Below are 17,375 nucleotides of genomic sequence, written 5' to 3' on the forward strand. Positions count from 1 at the left end.
TTAGCAAACATGAAACTTCATTAAATTGTAGGTATTTTAGAACATTTCTGAAGACATAATGCACCAGGATCAGAAGTCTATTCAATCTTACCCACATGTGTCACTGTAGTGATGCACATGCTGGATCACTACCTGAACACATGAGATTGCACAAGCACTACGTTGACAAGTTAGGCATCCACTTAGGATTTCACTGATTTTGAAATAATTCTTTTGGGGGTATTTGATAATTCTTTTGGGGGTATATCTTTCCATTACTCATACTTCAGGTGGGCAGTGATGAAATTGTTCAGAGAAGCCTACGAAATATGAAAAGAGATTTCAGGTGTTTAGGGCATTTAGTTCAAGGTACAGGAGCACAAGTGATCTTTTGTTCTATACCTTTAGGGGTAGTGAAGGACATGGGGCAGGCTTGGAAAGCACAAGTAATGAATAATTGGCTCAGAAGCTGGTGTCGAGGCAGAAACTATGGGTTCTTTGATCATGGGGCAGTTTACTCAGCCCCTGGCTTGTTGTCAGTGCATGGAACCCACCTATCTCAAAGGGGGAAACGAATCCTAGCACAGGAGATAGCAGGGCTGATTGAAAGAACTTTAAACTAGCTATGATGGGGAAAGGGAAAAACAGGGCTCACCAGAGATGAGGCTAGGGGAAAAACGCTTGAGCTGGGAGTGAGACCAATGACTCAGCTGAAGTGCATCTACACTAATGCACACAGCATAGGCAACAAGGAGAAGGAGCTGGAAGTGATTTTGCAACAGGCTAGCTATGACATAGTTGCTATTACTGAAACATGATGGAACCACTCCCATAACTGGAGTGCTGTGATGGATGGCTACAAGCTCTTCAGAAGGGATAGATGAGGAAGGAAGGGTGGTGGTGTGGTTTATATTGAAGAGTGTTTTGATGTTGAAGAGCTTGGGACTGGGAATGACAAAATTGAATGTCTATGGATAAGGATAAGATGGAAGGCCTATAGGTATGATATCTTGGTGGGTGACTGCCTAATCAGGATGTAGAGAAAGATGTAGCATTTTATGAGCAGCTTGTGGAAGTTGCACAATCGCCAGCACTTGTTCTCATGGGAGACTTCAACTTCCCTGATATATGTTGGAAATATAATGCAGCACAGAGGAAGCAGTCCAAGAGATTTCTAGAGTGTGTGGAAGATAGCTTCCTTACGCAGCTGGTATGAGAGCCTACAAGGGGTGGTGCCCTGCTAGACCTGCTCTTCACTAACAGAGAAAGACTGGTGGGAGATGTGAAGGCTGGGGACTGTCTTGGGCAGAGTGACCATGAAATTGTAGAATTCTCTATTCTTGGAGGTGTCAGAAGGGTGACTATCAAAACTACTACCTTGAACTTCAAGAGGGCGGACTTTGACTGTTCAGGATGCTTGTTGCAGGGGTACCTTGGGAGTTGCTCCCTAAGGGTAAAGCGGTCCAGGAAGCCTGGATGCTCCTCAAGATGGAAATCTTTAGAGGCACAAGAACATACTGTTCCTGAATGCTGTAAGGTGAGCCATAGGGGAAGAAGACTGGTGTGGATGAACTGGGAGTTACTGCTGAGACTCTGGAAGAAAAAGAGAGTCTATGTCCTCTGGAAGAAGAGATGGGCTACTTGAGGAGATTGCAAGGAAGTTGTTAAGATATGCAGGGAGGAAGTTAGAAAGGCAAAAGCCCAACCTGAACTCAGATTGCCCACTGCAGTAAAAGAGAATAAGGAATCCTTTCATAAATATATCAACAGTAAGAAGAGAAACAAGGAGAAGTTCCATCCTTTACTTGGTGCAGCGGGGAATGTGACCACTGAGGATAAGGAGAAGGCTGAGGTCCTCAACACCTTCTTTACATCTGTCTTTAATAGCCAGATCAGTTATTCTCAGGGCACTTTACACCCTGATTTGGAAGCCTGGGATGCTATGCAGAATACACCCCTGATCATTCAGGTGGAGACAGAGATCTCCTCCTCCATCTGGACTATCACAAGTCCATGGGAATGGACGAGCTCCACCCTAGGGTGAGGAAGGAGCTGGGGGGAGTGGGATTGCTGAGCTGCTCTCCGCCATCTACCAGCGCTCCTGGTTGTCTGGAGAGGACGCAAAGGATTGGAGGCTTGCCGATGTAACTCCTATCTACAAAAAGGGCTGTAAGGAGGATCTGGGGAATGATATGCCTGTCAACCTGACCTTGGTACCAGGGAAAGTTATGGAGCAAATCATCTTGGGTGAGATCACAAAGCACGTGCGTGGTTTCCAGGGGATCAGGCCCAGCGAGCATGGGTTCATGAAAAGCAGGTTGTGCTTGACCAACCTCATCTCCTTCTACGACTGTGTGACCAGACCGGTAGACAAGGGAAAGGCTGTTGATGTAGTGTACCTAGACTTAGCAAAGTCTTAGACATGGTTTCTCACATTATTCTGCTGGGGAAATTGGCTACCCATGGCCTGGACAGGTATACCCTTCTTTGGGTAAGAAACTGGCTAGAAGGCCGTGCCCAACAGGTAGTAGTTAATTGAGTCCAGCTGGCGATCCACTACAAGTGGTGTCCACCAGGGATCAGTACTGGGCCTATCTTGTGTAACATCTTTATTGATGATCTAGATGAGGGGTTTAAGCATACCCTCAGTAAGTTTGCAGATGACACCAAGCTGGGAGGGAGTGTTGATCTGCCTGAGGGCAGGGAGGCCCTGCAGAGGGATCTAGATAAAGTGGATCACTGAACTGAGGTCAATAGGATGAGGTTCAACAAGGCCAAGAATTAGGTCCTGCACTTTGGCTACAATAACCCTATGCAACACTATAGGCTTGGGGCTGAGTGGCTGGATGACTGTGAAGAGGAAAGGTACCTAAAGCACTGGTTGATGCTTGGCTGAACATGAATGGCAGTGCCATCCTGGTCTGCATTAGAAATGGTGTGGCCAGCAGAAGCAGGGAGGAGATCAAACTGGTGAGGCCGCACCTTGAGTACTGTGTTCAGTTATGAGTCCCACACTACTAGAAAGACACTGAGGCCCTGGAACTTGTCCAGAGAAGGGCAACAAAACTGGTGAGGGGTCTGGAGCACAAGTCTTATGAAGAGTGGCTGAGGGAGCTGGGATTGTTGAGCCTAGAGAAGAGGAGGCTCAAGGGAGACCCCACTGCACTCTATAACTTCCTTAAGGGAGGTTGTGGTGAAGAGGGGTTTGGCCTCTTCTGCAAGGCAACAAACAGGACCCGAGGAAATAGGAATAGAAAACATCTGCAAGTTGAGCCAGGGGAGATTTAGATTAGACATAAGGAAGAACTTTTTCTCTCAGAGAGTGGTCAGGCATTGGAACAGCCTGCTCAGGGAGATGGTGGAGTTGCTATCCCTGGCAGTGTTCAAGAGGTGTCTGGATGAAGAGCTATGAGATACTGTTTAGTAGCTTGTGGTAGTAATGTTGGTGGGAGGACAGTTGGACTAGATGATCTTGTAGGTCCTTTCCAACCTTGCGATTCTATGAATCTATCGTTCTGTGAACAATATTACTTTAGTCCTGGAGAAATGTAGCTGCTTTCTAATCTTCCACAAGATCTTGAACCCAATCACTTCCCACTGTGCTGCATTAGCAGTGTATTCAAGGTTAGTTCAATTGTTCCTACCAGATCACATAGGCAGAAAAAGGGACAAGAAAGAGAAAGGACAGGAGAGACACAGATTTGCTTTTCCATCATTTCACTACAGTATGTGTAAACTGTTACATTCTGATCTCTCAAAAACAGACTCTTATGTATTTTGCATAGCTTATTGCAGATACATTGTTGAGATCAAACACCACAGAATTATTTGCTACACAAAAGAAGTTTAATATGTTTCAAGAAATGACAAAGCCAGTGCTCCAAGATGCAGGATTTATTCTGTTCTCTCCTAAGTCACTTCAGAAAAAAAGTGTCAGACAAAAACAATGAACAAAATGTCCCTTTCTCAAGTGTCTAGTGATGTTTTAAAAACTTATTTCAGAAGCACACCAAAGTAGAAAAATTGCATTTGAAAAATTTCTCAGTGTTGTACAATATCCAGGTTTATCTAAGAATGTAATGTAACAAGAACATAAGCCCAAACATTTCAACCGGATTCAAGGCCTATTCCTCTGCCAGTCTGTAATCCCACAAAAGAAATAAAAGAAAATTCAGCAGATCCTGCTGTGAAGTCTCTCTCCTAATAATGTCATTCATCAGAGGTCTTGTTTCTCAGTCACTGGAGATACAAATTTCATGCTATACGACAAATGGATTGTTAAAAATTCACAAAGGTGCTGGTTAAAACAGCAGAGCATCTTTAAACTCCTCTGCAAGTGACATTATTTTTCACTGTCTTGTTTAAAGTGAATTTTAACAAAAAAAAATTTGAAAAAAAATTAAAACATTTTATACGTATTTTCAAACATGACAGTCATCACCAGTATGCTTCTGTTCGAAAAAAATAATTAGCAGCAGATTATTCGGTAGACACTCAAATTATCTCAAATTTTGTTTTCTGGGTAGAAATTTTTAATGTGAATTCATCTGTTCACCTCATCTTGTTCAGCTTTCTTCATTTAACTTTTTAATAATGCCTGAAGCATTGTGTTGCATTGTTGAAGTATGGGCTCTGGAGCCAAGCTGCAACTGTGCTTTGTACGGACGAAGTATCAAACCAGTTCAGGCTGAAAACTTCACCTAAAAGGTGGCTAGCTGGTGCTATTTATTAAAATATCTGTATAGGTGAAGATGTACTTTTAGCCTAACATTTGCTTTAATGTTTCTTCTTTTCCTTTTGAAGACAGTCCTAAGAGTGAGTCCATAACCCAACACTCTTGCTTGTTCAACTCTGTGTCTACAGATGCAGCCTCAGGAACATCTCTGAAGTGATTAGGGACTCTTACTATTTCAGAATGCTCCCACCTAGCTTTTATATTCTTCCTGTATTTGAAGGAGCATGAATCAAACTATAGAGCAGTCAGTGTCTGTGGTTGTACTACATCTGTGGAATCTGTTATGAGGTAGTCTATTCATTCCTGATCATTTTTTTTCTCTCTTTTTCCAGAGCTTAATGCAAATGGCTATAAAATAGCCAGAAGAAAAACTAGTCACAGTTTTGAATTTCGTGTGAGTCATGATCTTTGAAAAACAGTATTCTGGAGAAAAGAATAAAAAAAAAATGAAAGCAATATTCTAACCAAACCATTGTCATATTTAAAAAATAGATTCCAGTGGGAAATGGGCCCAAATATTTTAGAAAGATTCTCTGGTCTCATCATGAAAAGAATTCTCCAATATATTCTCCCAGTGAGAATATTTCATCATTCACAACTCATCTTACATTGTCAAGTTAGTAGAACCATTTTGTCCCAAATATAAAAGAGAAGTTATTAGTGTCTAAGTTTGTATTTTTAATACCCTCAAAGGTAACACAAAAATGTCTATTTCTTTAAGTGCAGAGAAGTGCACACAGCACTGACATTAAAATAGTGGCAATAATGCTGTATTTCCAAATTATGCTCTTTCTCCTGGAAACAATGGAAGACAAAATGAGAATGCTTCTTTTCTCCTCTAACACTGATAAGCTTTACTCATTTGAGTAAAAGGAAATTTCCTGAAGTAGGGCTTCCCTCATAAATCCTACAATGTTGAAGATCTTTCTCTGAGGTCTTGCAGAAAAGTGATCATAACTCAACAATTGCCCTAAAATGGAAGAAGAATATATTTTCATCGTAAAATTGCAAAATATAAACAAATCAGTACTATTTCTTTTTTTAAATAACTGATTTAATGCACAATAAAAATAGGCTCATATTTTTCATTTCTGCAGTGATTTTCACTAACATCCATCTATTTTATTTACAGTTGTATTGCAAACAAATAAACAAACAAAAACTTAATTAGATAACATTTCTAATTTCCTTTTAACTTTTTTTTTTTTTTTTAAATCACCTGCATTCATCCTTTTTCATTGTTCTGTTCTCAAATCTTTCGTGATGAAAAAACAGCTGGTTCACAATTTATGCAGCCAATAGTTTGAGCAGATGAAAAGATTTTTTCTGCTGTTGTTGTTATTATTGTTTTCTCCTTCAGCCTTATCCTCAACAATAAGTTTTCAATGTAATTAGGTTTCGCTACGCCTGGCATAATTGTCCTCCCCCATGTCATTTGCACATGAAGGGAATAAAATCCAGATGCTATAAACATCCCACTGATTACATCTCAAAAAACTCCAAGATTCTCAACAGTAATTTCTGGCAGCTATTACATGAGGATTTTTTTTATCCTTGAGTTTTTCATCAAGTAATTGCACAAATATTACCACATATTTTAATTCTAACTCATCTCTAGCACTTTTGTGTGTGTGTTTTCAAACTTATAAAAATTTGAGGGAAGAAATATTTTCATTTTGATATTCTACATCTATCAAAAGTGTGTTTTGTTATAATAATATTCCACTTTCACTTAAAGCAAAGCAATGTCTTCATCTTACTCTCTCTGTGGCCACTCTCAGAAGCATATAGTAACAGGAAGAAGAGGAATAGACTGTAAATTGGAAACAGGGGACAGAATCAGAGACATAGGCAGAATACTATGTCCTAAACTGAAGTTTGTTTAATCTTGAGAAATTGATTAAAAACCAAACTAACTAACTAAAACACCCAAAGTGAGGTGATGAATGATCATCAAATGCTCTAGAAGTGAAGAGACCTCAGTATATAGTCATTATTTTATTCATGCTTAAATAAACTGCATAATCCTACCTTCAGCATATTCTTTTCCTCTTGTACAGTGCTGATATTTGCACGTTCCCTTTCGAGTCCATTTCTGATGACAGGATACCTAGGAACATAGAAATAAAATAGTAATAAATAAAAAAATCTCTTTTAATTATTTTAGAAGAAGGTCCTAGGACCTTCTCTATTGTTTTTGCTGTTTTTTTTTTTTTTTAAATTGTTATGTAACAGTTGACTGTAATTACATGTAATTAAAGTATCCCAAGGTTTACCAGAAAAATAGGTGAATGCTCATTGTGTAGAGATTTCTAGTTTCTGAATATTACAGCCCTGTATTTGTGTTCATCCAATAGAGTTTCATTCTGAGATATGCTAATACTCATCCAAATTTCATTATGCTCAACTCTCACTCAAGGTGATGTCTGTAGCAGTCTGCAAGAAAAAAAAGCTGCTCCTTACTTTATTTCCACAAAGCTTAAAAATCATATCAATGTTTCTTGTCAATTACTGTATTTCTTGAAGGGCTCATGCTGTACTCTTCCTGGAAATATCAGAAAAACAAGGCATGAAGTAAGCCTTTGATAACAAATGGCTTTGATGTTTGCGGAATTTCAGGACACCCTATGCACTGGAAACTCTTGAAAACCTCAAATCAGGCATTGGCTCCCTCACAGCTTTAAAAGAATCAAGTCAGACTGCTGAGCTCCTTCTGCCTCTAAGTTTAGGTGCTACAGAAACACAGCTGTACTGAGTTGTAGCATCCTTGGAAGAAGCTTACTCTCATTCTCACACCAATGAGCTTTGTCATCTTCAGATGACATCTTCTGAACTCAAACATACCTTGAAATTCAAGGTGGAGTATGGGCCATTCTCCAGCTGTATCCACAGTATCCACTGGAGAGTGCAAGGGGCATAGCAATCACTTGAACAGTTTGTTGCATTACTACTCCTTACACAGCTCACACACAGTACTAACTGCTGCAAGTCATAGCTCTGCTCATGGATATTCTCAGGTAGCTTCTACTTCTGCAGTTCTGCAGCTGTATTCCTTAGCCTCCAGTAGCAGCAAGGTAGAGAAAAAAAAAAAAAAAAAAAAAAAAAAAAAGACAAATTACTAGTGTGCATGTGTCTATATATAGTCAGGTTCACATAATTGCACTTATTTTTATGCAACAGGAAAACCTTTGCAACATGGAATCACTGTTGAGGCCCTTCTTTTTCAATCTTTTCTGCTCTGATGCTGTGCTGGGGCTGTTTCCACTGCCCCCAGAAGGCTTGAGTGCCCTTGTTTACAGCTGTAAAACTTCACAGCCAGAGATTTCAATTTAGGAAAGAGTAAAGTATCTCCCTTTATTACCTCAGGAGAGCTGAGCATCCTGCCAGTGCAGTACTACAATTTATCACCAGGCGCAGATGAGGTAGTCTGGGAATTAGACCCACTTAACAATTGGTTTACACACTGCTCTGTGTCGTTGCTATATGAGGCCACAGGAGGTTTATGTCTTATTTAGAAGGGCAATTGTTTCTGTACCACTGCAAGATACTGAGTACAAATCAAAGCAAATGGCAGTCTCACAGTGAAGACTTGTCCTTTTTTCATTCTCTGTTATATGTTTAAACAACAAAGCAACAACTTGTTTACTGGAACCTCTCCTGTGTTTATGTGGGGAACATTTGGCTTAGGACATCAGTTTGTGCCTACTTACAGAGATTCATCAGATTTTCACTGGACGTGAGTATCAGAGAGTTCATTTAAAACGAACACAATCTCTTAAGAAAGAAAAAAGCATGAAATACTGTTTTCTTTATAGCTGATACAGACTGTGAGTGCAGTTGACAAAGATGAACCTCCTCGAGGACACAAATTTTTCTTTGAGTTGGTGCCAGAATTTGCTGTTCATCCAAACTTCTCCATTATGGACAACAAAGGTAACTGCTGATCAGCGCCAGCTTCCCTATTACCCCTGCCCCAATACCATCCTGTGTTCATCCTGTAACAAACATTTATTCTGCTTTTTCATTGTAGACAACACAGCAGGAATTATAACTAGAAGAAATGGATACAGCCGAAGTAAGACAAGTACCTATCACCTTCCAATCATAATATTTGACAATGACTACCCAGTTCAGAGCAGCACTGGCACCCTAACCATCCAAGTCTGTGCCTGTGACAGCCAAGGGAACATGCAGTCCTGCAACACAGAGGCCCTGCTCCTTCCTGCTGGCCTCAGCACAGGGGCACTGATTGCCATTCTCCTCTGCATCATCATCCTGCTGGGTATGTACCTGTGGGGTGACATATGATTGACAACACAAGGACTGATTGCTTCTAGACCCCTGATATTCTTCAACCCCTTATTCATATGACACTGCAGAGCAATATTTCATATCTAATGCAATCTTTTATCCTTTGTAAGAAATCTTTTCTAAGTAGGAAGAGGAGATTGGAGGGGAAAAGGAACAAATGTGGGCTGTTATTCATCATTATAATTTGTAAGAATGAATAAAAATGAAACAATGAGACTATTGGTATTATTTGGGAAAAGAAATTTAAAAATCTAAGTTCAGTTGCAGATACTGTGCATATCAGAGCAATATTTTACGTTATAAACAGATTGTAATTTTAATCCAGGACTCTGAAAATCATCTTCCTGAAGATGAGTGATATGCTTCTCCATGATTAGAAAAATATCAATTATACCAGCTATTTAATCATGAATGATTTGTAATTTTTATACTCAGGAAATATTTAGCTCAAAAGCATAGAAGAGAAATGTTCAATTGCTTGCAAGTGGTAGTGAGTACAGCTGATTAAATAAAGTTTGAGCACAAAAGTTAGATGGGTAGCTGGACAGCAGCAGCATTTGAAAAAATAGGAAATATCTGAAGGAATTAGAATAAATGGTAGCTCATAACATGTTGTTAAGAGCACAGAAATTGTAGCCTGTTGGTTTTGCTGGCCAAAAATGCCTCTTTAAGAGGTCCATTGTCTCCACTTTCCAGTCAATCTCTATGTTAGATCTCATCTGCTTCCCACCCATCTCAGCCAGTGCAGATTGCCAAGGGGGGAGTGAGAAGTTAACAGGTGTAAGGTTATATAATTTTGTTAGTATTTGGATTGCTAGCAAGATCAAGTGGATTTGGGCTACCTCCAGTAAATGTTCGGATGACCACAGAGGCTGTTAGGAGACAGAACTACATATTTGGGAACTGTATCTGGGAAGGGAGACTGCTTGAGTTCTGATAATACAGTTATTCCTAATGTTCAGGTTTGAGCATCACTGCATTCCTGTTTTCAGCCTGATCCAAATTTACTTCCTCAGGACATTGTCCAAGAGCAGCCTGAGCAGCAGAACTTGCAGGGCACACCTCCCAGCTATCAATCTTGATGCAAGCTCTAATCAGATCTGGCTCTCCAGATTGCACAGTTCTTAACACCATGTCGATGGTGTCTGTATCTTCAAAGCCCTCTCTCATGTGATAACACAGAACATGAAATATATACCACAAAACACATACTCTCTCACTATGAATACACCACTCTAGTAGGCTGCAGTGTGTTAGTACAGAAACATTGAACTAAAAATAAAAATCAAGATCATCATTGCTCCTTAGAACCATAGCAACACCACATGAGACAGAACAGCCTCAGGGACCTGCACTGTGCAAAACAAGCGTGACCAGATTGAATCTTTTGGACCCAGGGTCAGAGACCCTGCTTTGCTTAACACTACAGACATAGCTGAAGACGAAGTAGAATAAGGCTGGAATTCAGCTAAACAAAATTCTTAGCTTACAGCTGATGTAGTTCTTGTAACTTTATTTAAATACTATTCACCAAGAAGTATGTTCAGACAGTAGAGTGGCGTGACTGTGCCTGTCACAGGAGAAGCTTTAAGTACCCAGCTGTACTTTTTCATAATAATTTTTTAGTGTTCTGCCCTTACAGCTGCCCTCTTTTATATGAAGTTACTAAATTTATGAATAGACTACTCCTTGTCTAGTACTAGAAAAAAATTTGAAAAAGATTCTTCCTGTACACTCACAAAATCACAAACAGAAGACCCTTTACATTTGCAGCACTGTACTATGACATGCAGAGGATCTTTGTTCCCCCTCAGGCCTCAGTATGTCCATTCTTTTTATTCACCATCACTCAAGTCATTTAGAGTAAAAAACTTTGCTCCCAAGGTTTAATATACTGCTCTAATGCCTTTAAGTGTGGCTTGGCATCCGCTGTTACGCCTCACTGACAGATGATTTTGTTGGCCTTTCCTATTTACTTCAGATACTGGAGCAAGGGTCAGATTTTTAAATGCATTTAAGTATTGAATTCCTACTGAAATCAATAGCATTTAACCAGCAGAATGTATTTACAAAGCTTGACTTTAGTTTCTCATCTACCTCTGTAGAGGCTCAGCTTAGTGCCAATTCTTACCTCTCCAAAACAAAGTCTTATTCAACCAGTATTTCTTAAACTACCAGAATCATGCTTTGGATGAAACAGTAGCAGAGATCAGATTTCAATTCCTGCAGTCACTGAAGAAAAAAAAAACACCAGTTTTGTCAATAATATTGATAGCTGAAGATTCTTAGGTTCTTGATTTCGGGAGAGCTTGCAGATCCTGCTTTCAGTAGTGATTCATGAGCTTAGGAATACCTAAATCACTAGCTTTCAAGAGAGTGAATTGTTTTTGTTTGGGAGATTCAACTACTTTTTTTTTTATAACATTGCCTTTAGTAACTGCCAGGAAGGCAGTACTTCACAAAAGTAAAGCTGAAGTCAAATGCCTATAGGATGATCTATTTTAATACATTCTCCAGTTTTAAACATTATCTTAATAGTAACTTGTATATCTATATGGAATACATAATATTTTAACCATTGCTCCCATAGGTTTAAAAGAACATATACATTTGGCTGCTGCACAATATTTTTACTTATTAACCTCAACTTCAGCTTTTGTACCTATTTCCCTACTAAAAATCTTTTGACATTTCAAGTACAACAGGTAATGAAAATATTTTCTCATATATTTCATTTCTAACTCTACATTTCTTCCTTCGTCTTTTGTTTCTTTTCAGTGTTAGTTGTCTTGTTTGCAGCCCTCAAGAGACAGAGGAAGAAAGAACCCTTGATCATCTCGAAGGATGATGTTCGAGACAACATTGTGACATACAATGATGAAGGGGGTGGGGAAGAAGACACCCAGGCTTTTGACATTGGCACATTGAGAAATCCAGAAGCAAGGGAGGAAAGTAAGATGAGAAGAGATGTCTTACCAGAAACTATATTTCAGATAAGACGGACTGCACCACTTTGGGAAAACATTGATGTTCAAGATTTTATTCATCGAAGGCTAAAGGAAAATGATTCAGACCCAGCTGCCCCTCCTTATGATTCATTAGCAACGTATGCTTATGAAGGAAATGATTCCATAGCAAATTCACTCAGCAGCCTGGAATCACTCGCCACAGATGGCAACCAAGACTATGATTACCTCAGTGACTGGGGACCTCGGTTTAAAAAATTAGCAGATATGTATGGTGGAGAGGAAAGTGATAGAGACTGAGGAAGTAATCTGTGACCTGGTCAATGTTAGTGGAATTCATGTCTATATTACTAGATAAAGTGGCCTACTCTCTCTTACTTGGGATTATTATTTTTTTTTTTACTAAAAATAGTTGCTGTCTTAGTAAGGGTTTGCTTAATCAGTAAGTCAATGTAAGTTGTTATGAATGATTTAGATAAAAAAGTCTATAATTCACCCTTTCTGCCTAGACAATTCTGAGAAAAAGGTTTTCATTTACAATGAAAACACAATAAAAGGCTTTTTGTGCCTTTAATAATGAGGTGGATTTTTTTTTGTTTTAATTACTTTGCTTTACCTTTCCTATTAGCTGGGACATTGTGAACCCACGCTGTAATATAATCTCTAAAGTATATTTAAATTATATTAATATTACTGCCATATTTATTGAGTTAAAGAATGTCTGTGTGTTGATTCATCATGATATTTTTATATATGTATATTTATATTTTTGTATTTTTATTAAATAAATTAGTATTTATAAAAACACTACTTATGCACATAATTTGTTAATCACAAAAAAACTGTTCAGTCTTTCTGAACAATATAAAAACGCGTATCGTGCAAAACTTTATTTTCAGGTGCATCTTACAATGGATCAGTAGTTGAAATGTGCTGTGCAAGAACAATATGGAGAGTACTTTGTATTGGGAATGTAGCATAGAAAAAAGATAAATGATTTTGAAATTTTAATTATAAATAAATGCCATCTGCCTTGCAATGTGTATTACTATATGGCATAAGATTACTGTTCTTTTTTTTTTTTTTTTTTTTTGTGAAACTTCTCTACACCCACACTTATCTTCGTTTGTGACCAGGTAACAAGAGGCTGGATTTAATAGATACATGCCTGGGGATTTAAGGAACCTTGAAGATTTATTTTGGTAGACATAAGAAAGGGGAATTAGATTGTATTCTAATATTATTTTGTGGTTTTAGGACGATTAGACTTCTCTTACTAATACTGCCTTTCTAAATTAAAGCAAGACATGCAGTAGAAATAAAATTCAACTTTGTTCATGTTGAATATTTTATTAAATATTTTAGCGTTCTCTTCTTTCAAAGAACTATCTACATTTGCATATATTTTAAAGTGTTAATACAGTTATCTAGTTGACATTTACATTTCTAATACGTTTGCTGCCTCACCTTTCATGCAATGCACATTTTTCTTTCCAATACAGGATAGGAAGAATTTACCTGGATCAGTTGTGATATGACTGAGAGTTAAAAAGTTTCTCTTTAAAAAATGAAGCATTAAAAGAACCAAATAAATTAACAATACAGGATGCATACCATATGTATTAATACAATTTTTAGGGAAAATTAAGTGCATTTGGATGTCCAAAATAACATGTTTTTACAATTTTCTCTAGATTATTAAATTTCATAATCTAGATTTATATAAATTAGGTATTTTTCAGATTTTCTTTTTCAGAAAAAAAAAATTAAGTGGCACCTTCAAATTAATTCTGTCAGAAAGCTCCTCAAAACATTTTAAGAATATAATTCTTGTTCATTATCATAATTTTTAATAATGGAAAATAGTTGTATTTTTTCAGAAACAAGTACCTTCTATATTTAAAAGGATATTTGTCATTTCTCAGAAGCTCAAATTTTGATAAAAGGATCCCACATAAAATTAACTGAAATCTGAGACAGTGGATCTGAAAACATTTTCATTGTTTGTGTTTGTACATATTTTGTTGACTCTGCATTAGTTAATTTTACCTCATATACAAAAGATGATATAAAGTGCCTACAGAGGCACTCTTCTCTTACTAAAAATCTGATAGAGAGCTTACATACAAAGTCACTTCAGTCAGGCATAGGAACACAGTCCTGCCTAATATTTTCCTTTCTACTAAGTTTCTCAAAAAATTTCTCTTTACTGTTATTCACTTTATCCCTGTAACGCTTTCTCCTGCTAGTTCCAATAATGCATCTCTGAGCTTTGTTCTTGGAGGGAGGTCAGGGGGCCAAGGAGCTGCAGGCTAGCACCTAAACAGCTCACTTTGAGCTGCATGTCAAGTTTGCAACAGTATATTGAATTAAAAAAAAAAAAACAAAACAAAACAGTGACAAAAAGTCAAAATAGCCTGCAGATGCTGTAGTAGCAAGACATCTACTTAAAGCTTGATGGTATACGAATGCGTATTTCTTTTTTGTGACTTTTGGAGGTGAAAACCAGATTTTCAGAATGCATGTCCTAAACAGTGTTGTCAGTAAGCAGAGGAACTGCTGGGTGAAAATATTCAAACCAAACCAAACCAGAACAGGACTGTAGGAAGAACTTCCTTGAAACAAAGAAGTTGTTAACACAAACTTCAGTGACAAACACAGTGTACTGGACTAAGAGGCAAGCTTTTAGCAGTTTTGTAAGCTGTCATCAGAAATCTGAATATTAGACGACGATGTAGTGTCAGGAGAGATGAAAACGAGAATATGTCTGTCCCCAGGCAGGGCTGCATAGAGACAAGGTAAATATCAGTGGAGTTGAATAAGGCCTTTAGATTCTAAGAGCTGGAACAGAGTGCATCAAATGTTATCAGTTTGATTTGAGAGAGGCTACTGGTGAAAGCAGAATGAAGGAAACAGAGTGCCAGGGCATTAATCTTCATTACATGTATGCATTTAATTTATAATTCATATTTTCCGTATGAAAATTATCTAATTTGTGTATTGTTACTATTCATTTCCCCCCCCTTCCCTGCCCGAAAGAAGATAGAGGAAGAAGCATTGCAAAAGTCTGCTCACAGAAGTCTCTGATGCAGGCATATACTTGATGTCAATATATCATGGCACCTCTGCAGTACTTTGGGAAGAGCATAAACTCCAGGAGATCTTAAAAGACAAAAAAGGCACAAGACTCTCCTTCTCTCATTCTTGGATTTCTCATTCCATGAGTCATTGTTACTAAAGCAAAAAGGAGAGTTTTAGACTTTGTTTTCAGCACAGGAATGATACTGTACTTTCCCATGCTTTTGCATTATTTCAGCAGTGAGCCCCGTGCTACTTAAAGTATTATATGTCGAGAGGATGACCTACATAGATCTACAGCTCACAGATTTTCACATAGCTGATGTAGCAAAACAAGGCATTTCTTGAAATTACTAAAAATTTCAAGCATTCTTAAAATGGTTGACTGGTTGGTCAGTATACTACCTGATATGCTTACTTGTAACTATGTGTGTTTATGCATTCAAATGGGCTGCAAAAATATTTTTTTCTATTATATATGTCCTTTTTTATTCTTACTCTTCTATATAAAGTAACACAGTAAATACTCATTATGTCATCAAAGAATCATTTGAATTCACAGTATAAATTATTGTAATATTTCCATTTTGTTCTGTATCATTTTTAACTGTTTCCATCTACTGAGATTGTTTTTTGCCTTTTTGATTGTATGTAATATAGTAGAACTAAAATGACATACATATGCAATGCAAAGAACATCTTCTGGTGTCATAAGCCAGACTGCTTCCCAGTGTACTTCCATGGAGGAATTCATGTCTATCACAACCCTTAACATAGTAGAAGAGGCTGACAAGCATAGATTTATTTATTTATTTATTTACTTATTTATTGAATGGTTCTACTTGATACCTGTGAAGCTATTGGTTTCTTTTGGCATTCTAAGGTGATACACTTATAGTTGCAATGAAAAAAAGGTCCAAAGAAGATTGATCTTCTTCTGAATAGGCATATAATATGTGTCCCAACCTTGGCAGTATTTCTGATTGATTCTTTGGGATATACAATATTGACTAGGTACCAGGAACAGAAGGGAGGGATGAAAAGAAGGAACTCCTTCTAGCAATATTTCTACAGAAAATTCTGCATCTGCAAAGGAAGCGAGAGACAGAAGTTCTGGTCACTTCGCCACCTCATCATATATGAAATCTACCATATCTAGTGAGGCTACAGATTCTTGGGGTTTCCTCAAATCTCATACATGTGTCACCAACAAGTTAAAGGCTGTGAGACTTTAAAAGAGTATCAAGAAGGAGAAATATCATTTTTATGATGATAATGTAAGCAAGGATCAATTTTTCTTCCACTCAGGAAAAGGAATGAAAGCAGATGGGAGAGAGATTAAGCGAAATTAAAAAAAAAAAAAAAAAAAAAAAAAAAGTCTAAATGAAGGAATATTCCAAGAAAAAGAAGCAAATCTATCTCAATACAAGCGAATATCTCAAAAGCTGAAAAAAGATGAATGTATGATGGTCCAGCTTTGTAATGCATATATATTTTCTTTGTACTTTTATTTTGAATTTTATAAATTGATAAACTGTTAAGTTGTTTCATCAGTAAAGAAATAACTGCTGGAGGTGATTTCCCATGGAAGGTTATAACTTTCAGTAAAATACTGACACAGTTTCTCCTTATTAAATTGGGTTAAATAACCAAACTATACTCCCACCAGATGTAAACATGCCTAAAATTTTTAGTTGCTATGATATCTAATGAGGACACTTCAACAGTTAATGGTCTATTTCACACTGAAACTTGTATTTTAAAGTCATATTTACACTTCAATTACGCTAAGTAGAAAGACAGAAAAGATAACTCATTGGGTCATTGCATACTGGAGAACTGTTACATTCTTAATGCTTTAGAATATAATTTATTTATGAATTTGAGTTCCAGAAAGAAAGATTAAAAAAAAAATTATACACTGGAATGGGAAGCATTTTTGCCTCTCCCACTGGAAGATGTATGGGGAAGAAATGCATTGTAGAAGCTGCTTTCAGGAAATATAACATGGCTGTTTCTTTGTACTCACATGGCTATGTATGTACAAGGCCTGCTCAGAAAGTAATGTCTTCTATTTTATTACCATATATTATTATGCTGGCCCATGACATCCAAGGTAGATGTTGCTGGTATGACAGTAGATGTTGGCCTGTCCCATGAATGTTCTGTTAAGTTTTGTTGACATGCAACAGGTGGCAGCAAAGGGGCAGTCTGACAGAATGGCATCTGACATGAGAGTGTGTGCAAAGTAAAAGTGTGTCACTGTACTCCTCCATGAGGAAAAGATGGTATGCACTGACATTCAT

At 37.6% G+C, this 17,375-nt stretch overlaps 1 protein-coding gene across 2 annotated transcripts in view; it reads left to right on the plus strand.

Moving 5' to 3' along the window:
* Positions 1-12,291, plus strand: part of CDH9 (cadherin 9) — a 61,143-nt gene extending 48,852 nt beyond the window's left edge. For both annotated transcript variants that reach the window (XM_042869321.1, XM_042869322.1), the window contains 3 exons: positions 8,530-8,647; positions 8,745-8,996; positions 11,804-12,291. In XM_042869321.1, the coding sequence (XP_042725255.1) occupies positions 8,530-8,647; positions 8,745-8,996; positions 11,804-12,291 (858 nt within the window). The remainder of the gene's footprint in view (positions 1-8,529; positions 8,648-8,744; positions 8,997-11,803) is intronic.
* The last annotated feature ends 5,084 nt before the right edge of the window (positions 12,292-17,375 follow it).

The sequence above is a fragment of the Lagopus leucura genome, unplaced genomic scaffold, assembly GCF_019238085.1.
Source record: "Lagopus leucura isolate 7727_CA_CO unplaced genomic scaffold, USGS_WTPT01 Super-Scaffold_100002, whole genome shotgun sequence".
Classification (NCBI taxonomy): domain Eukaryota; kingdom Metazoa; phylum Chordata; class Aves; order Galliformes; family Phasianidae; genus Lagopus; species Lagopus leucura.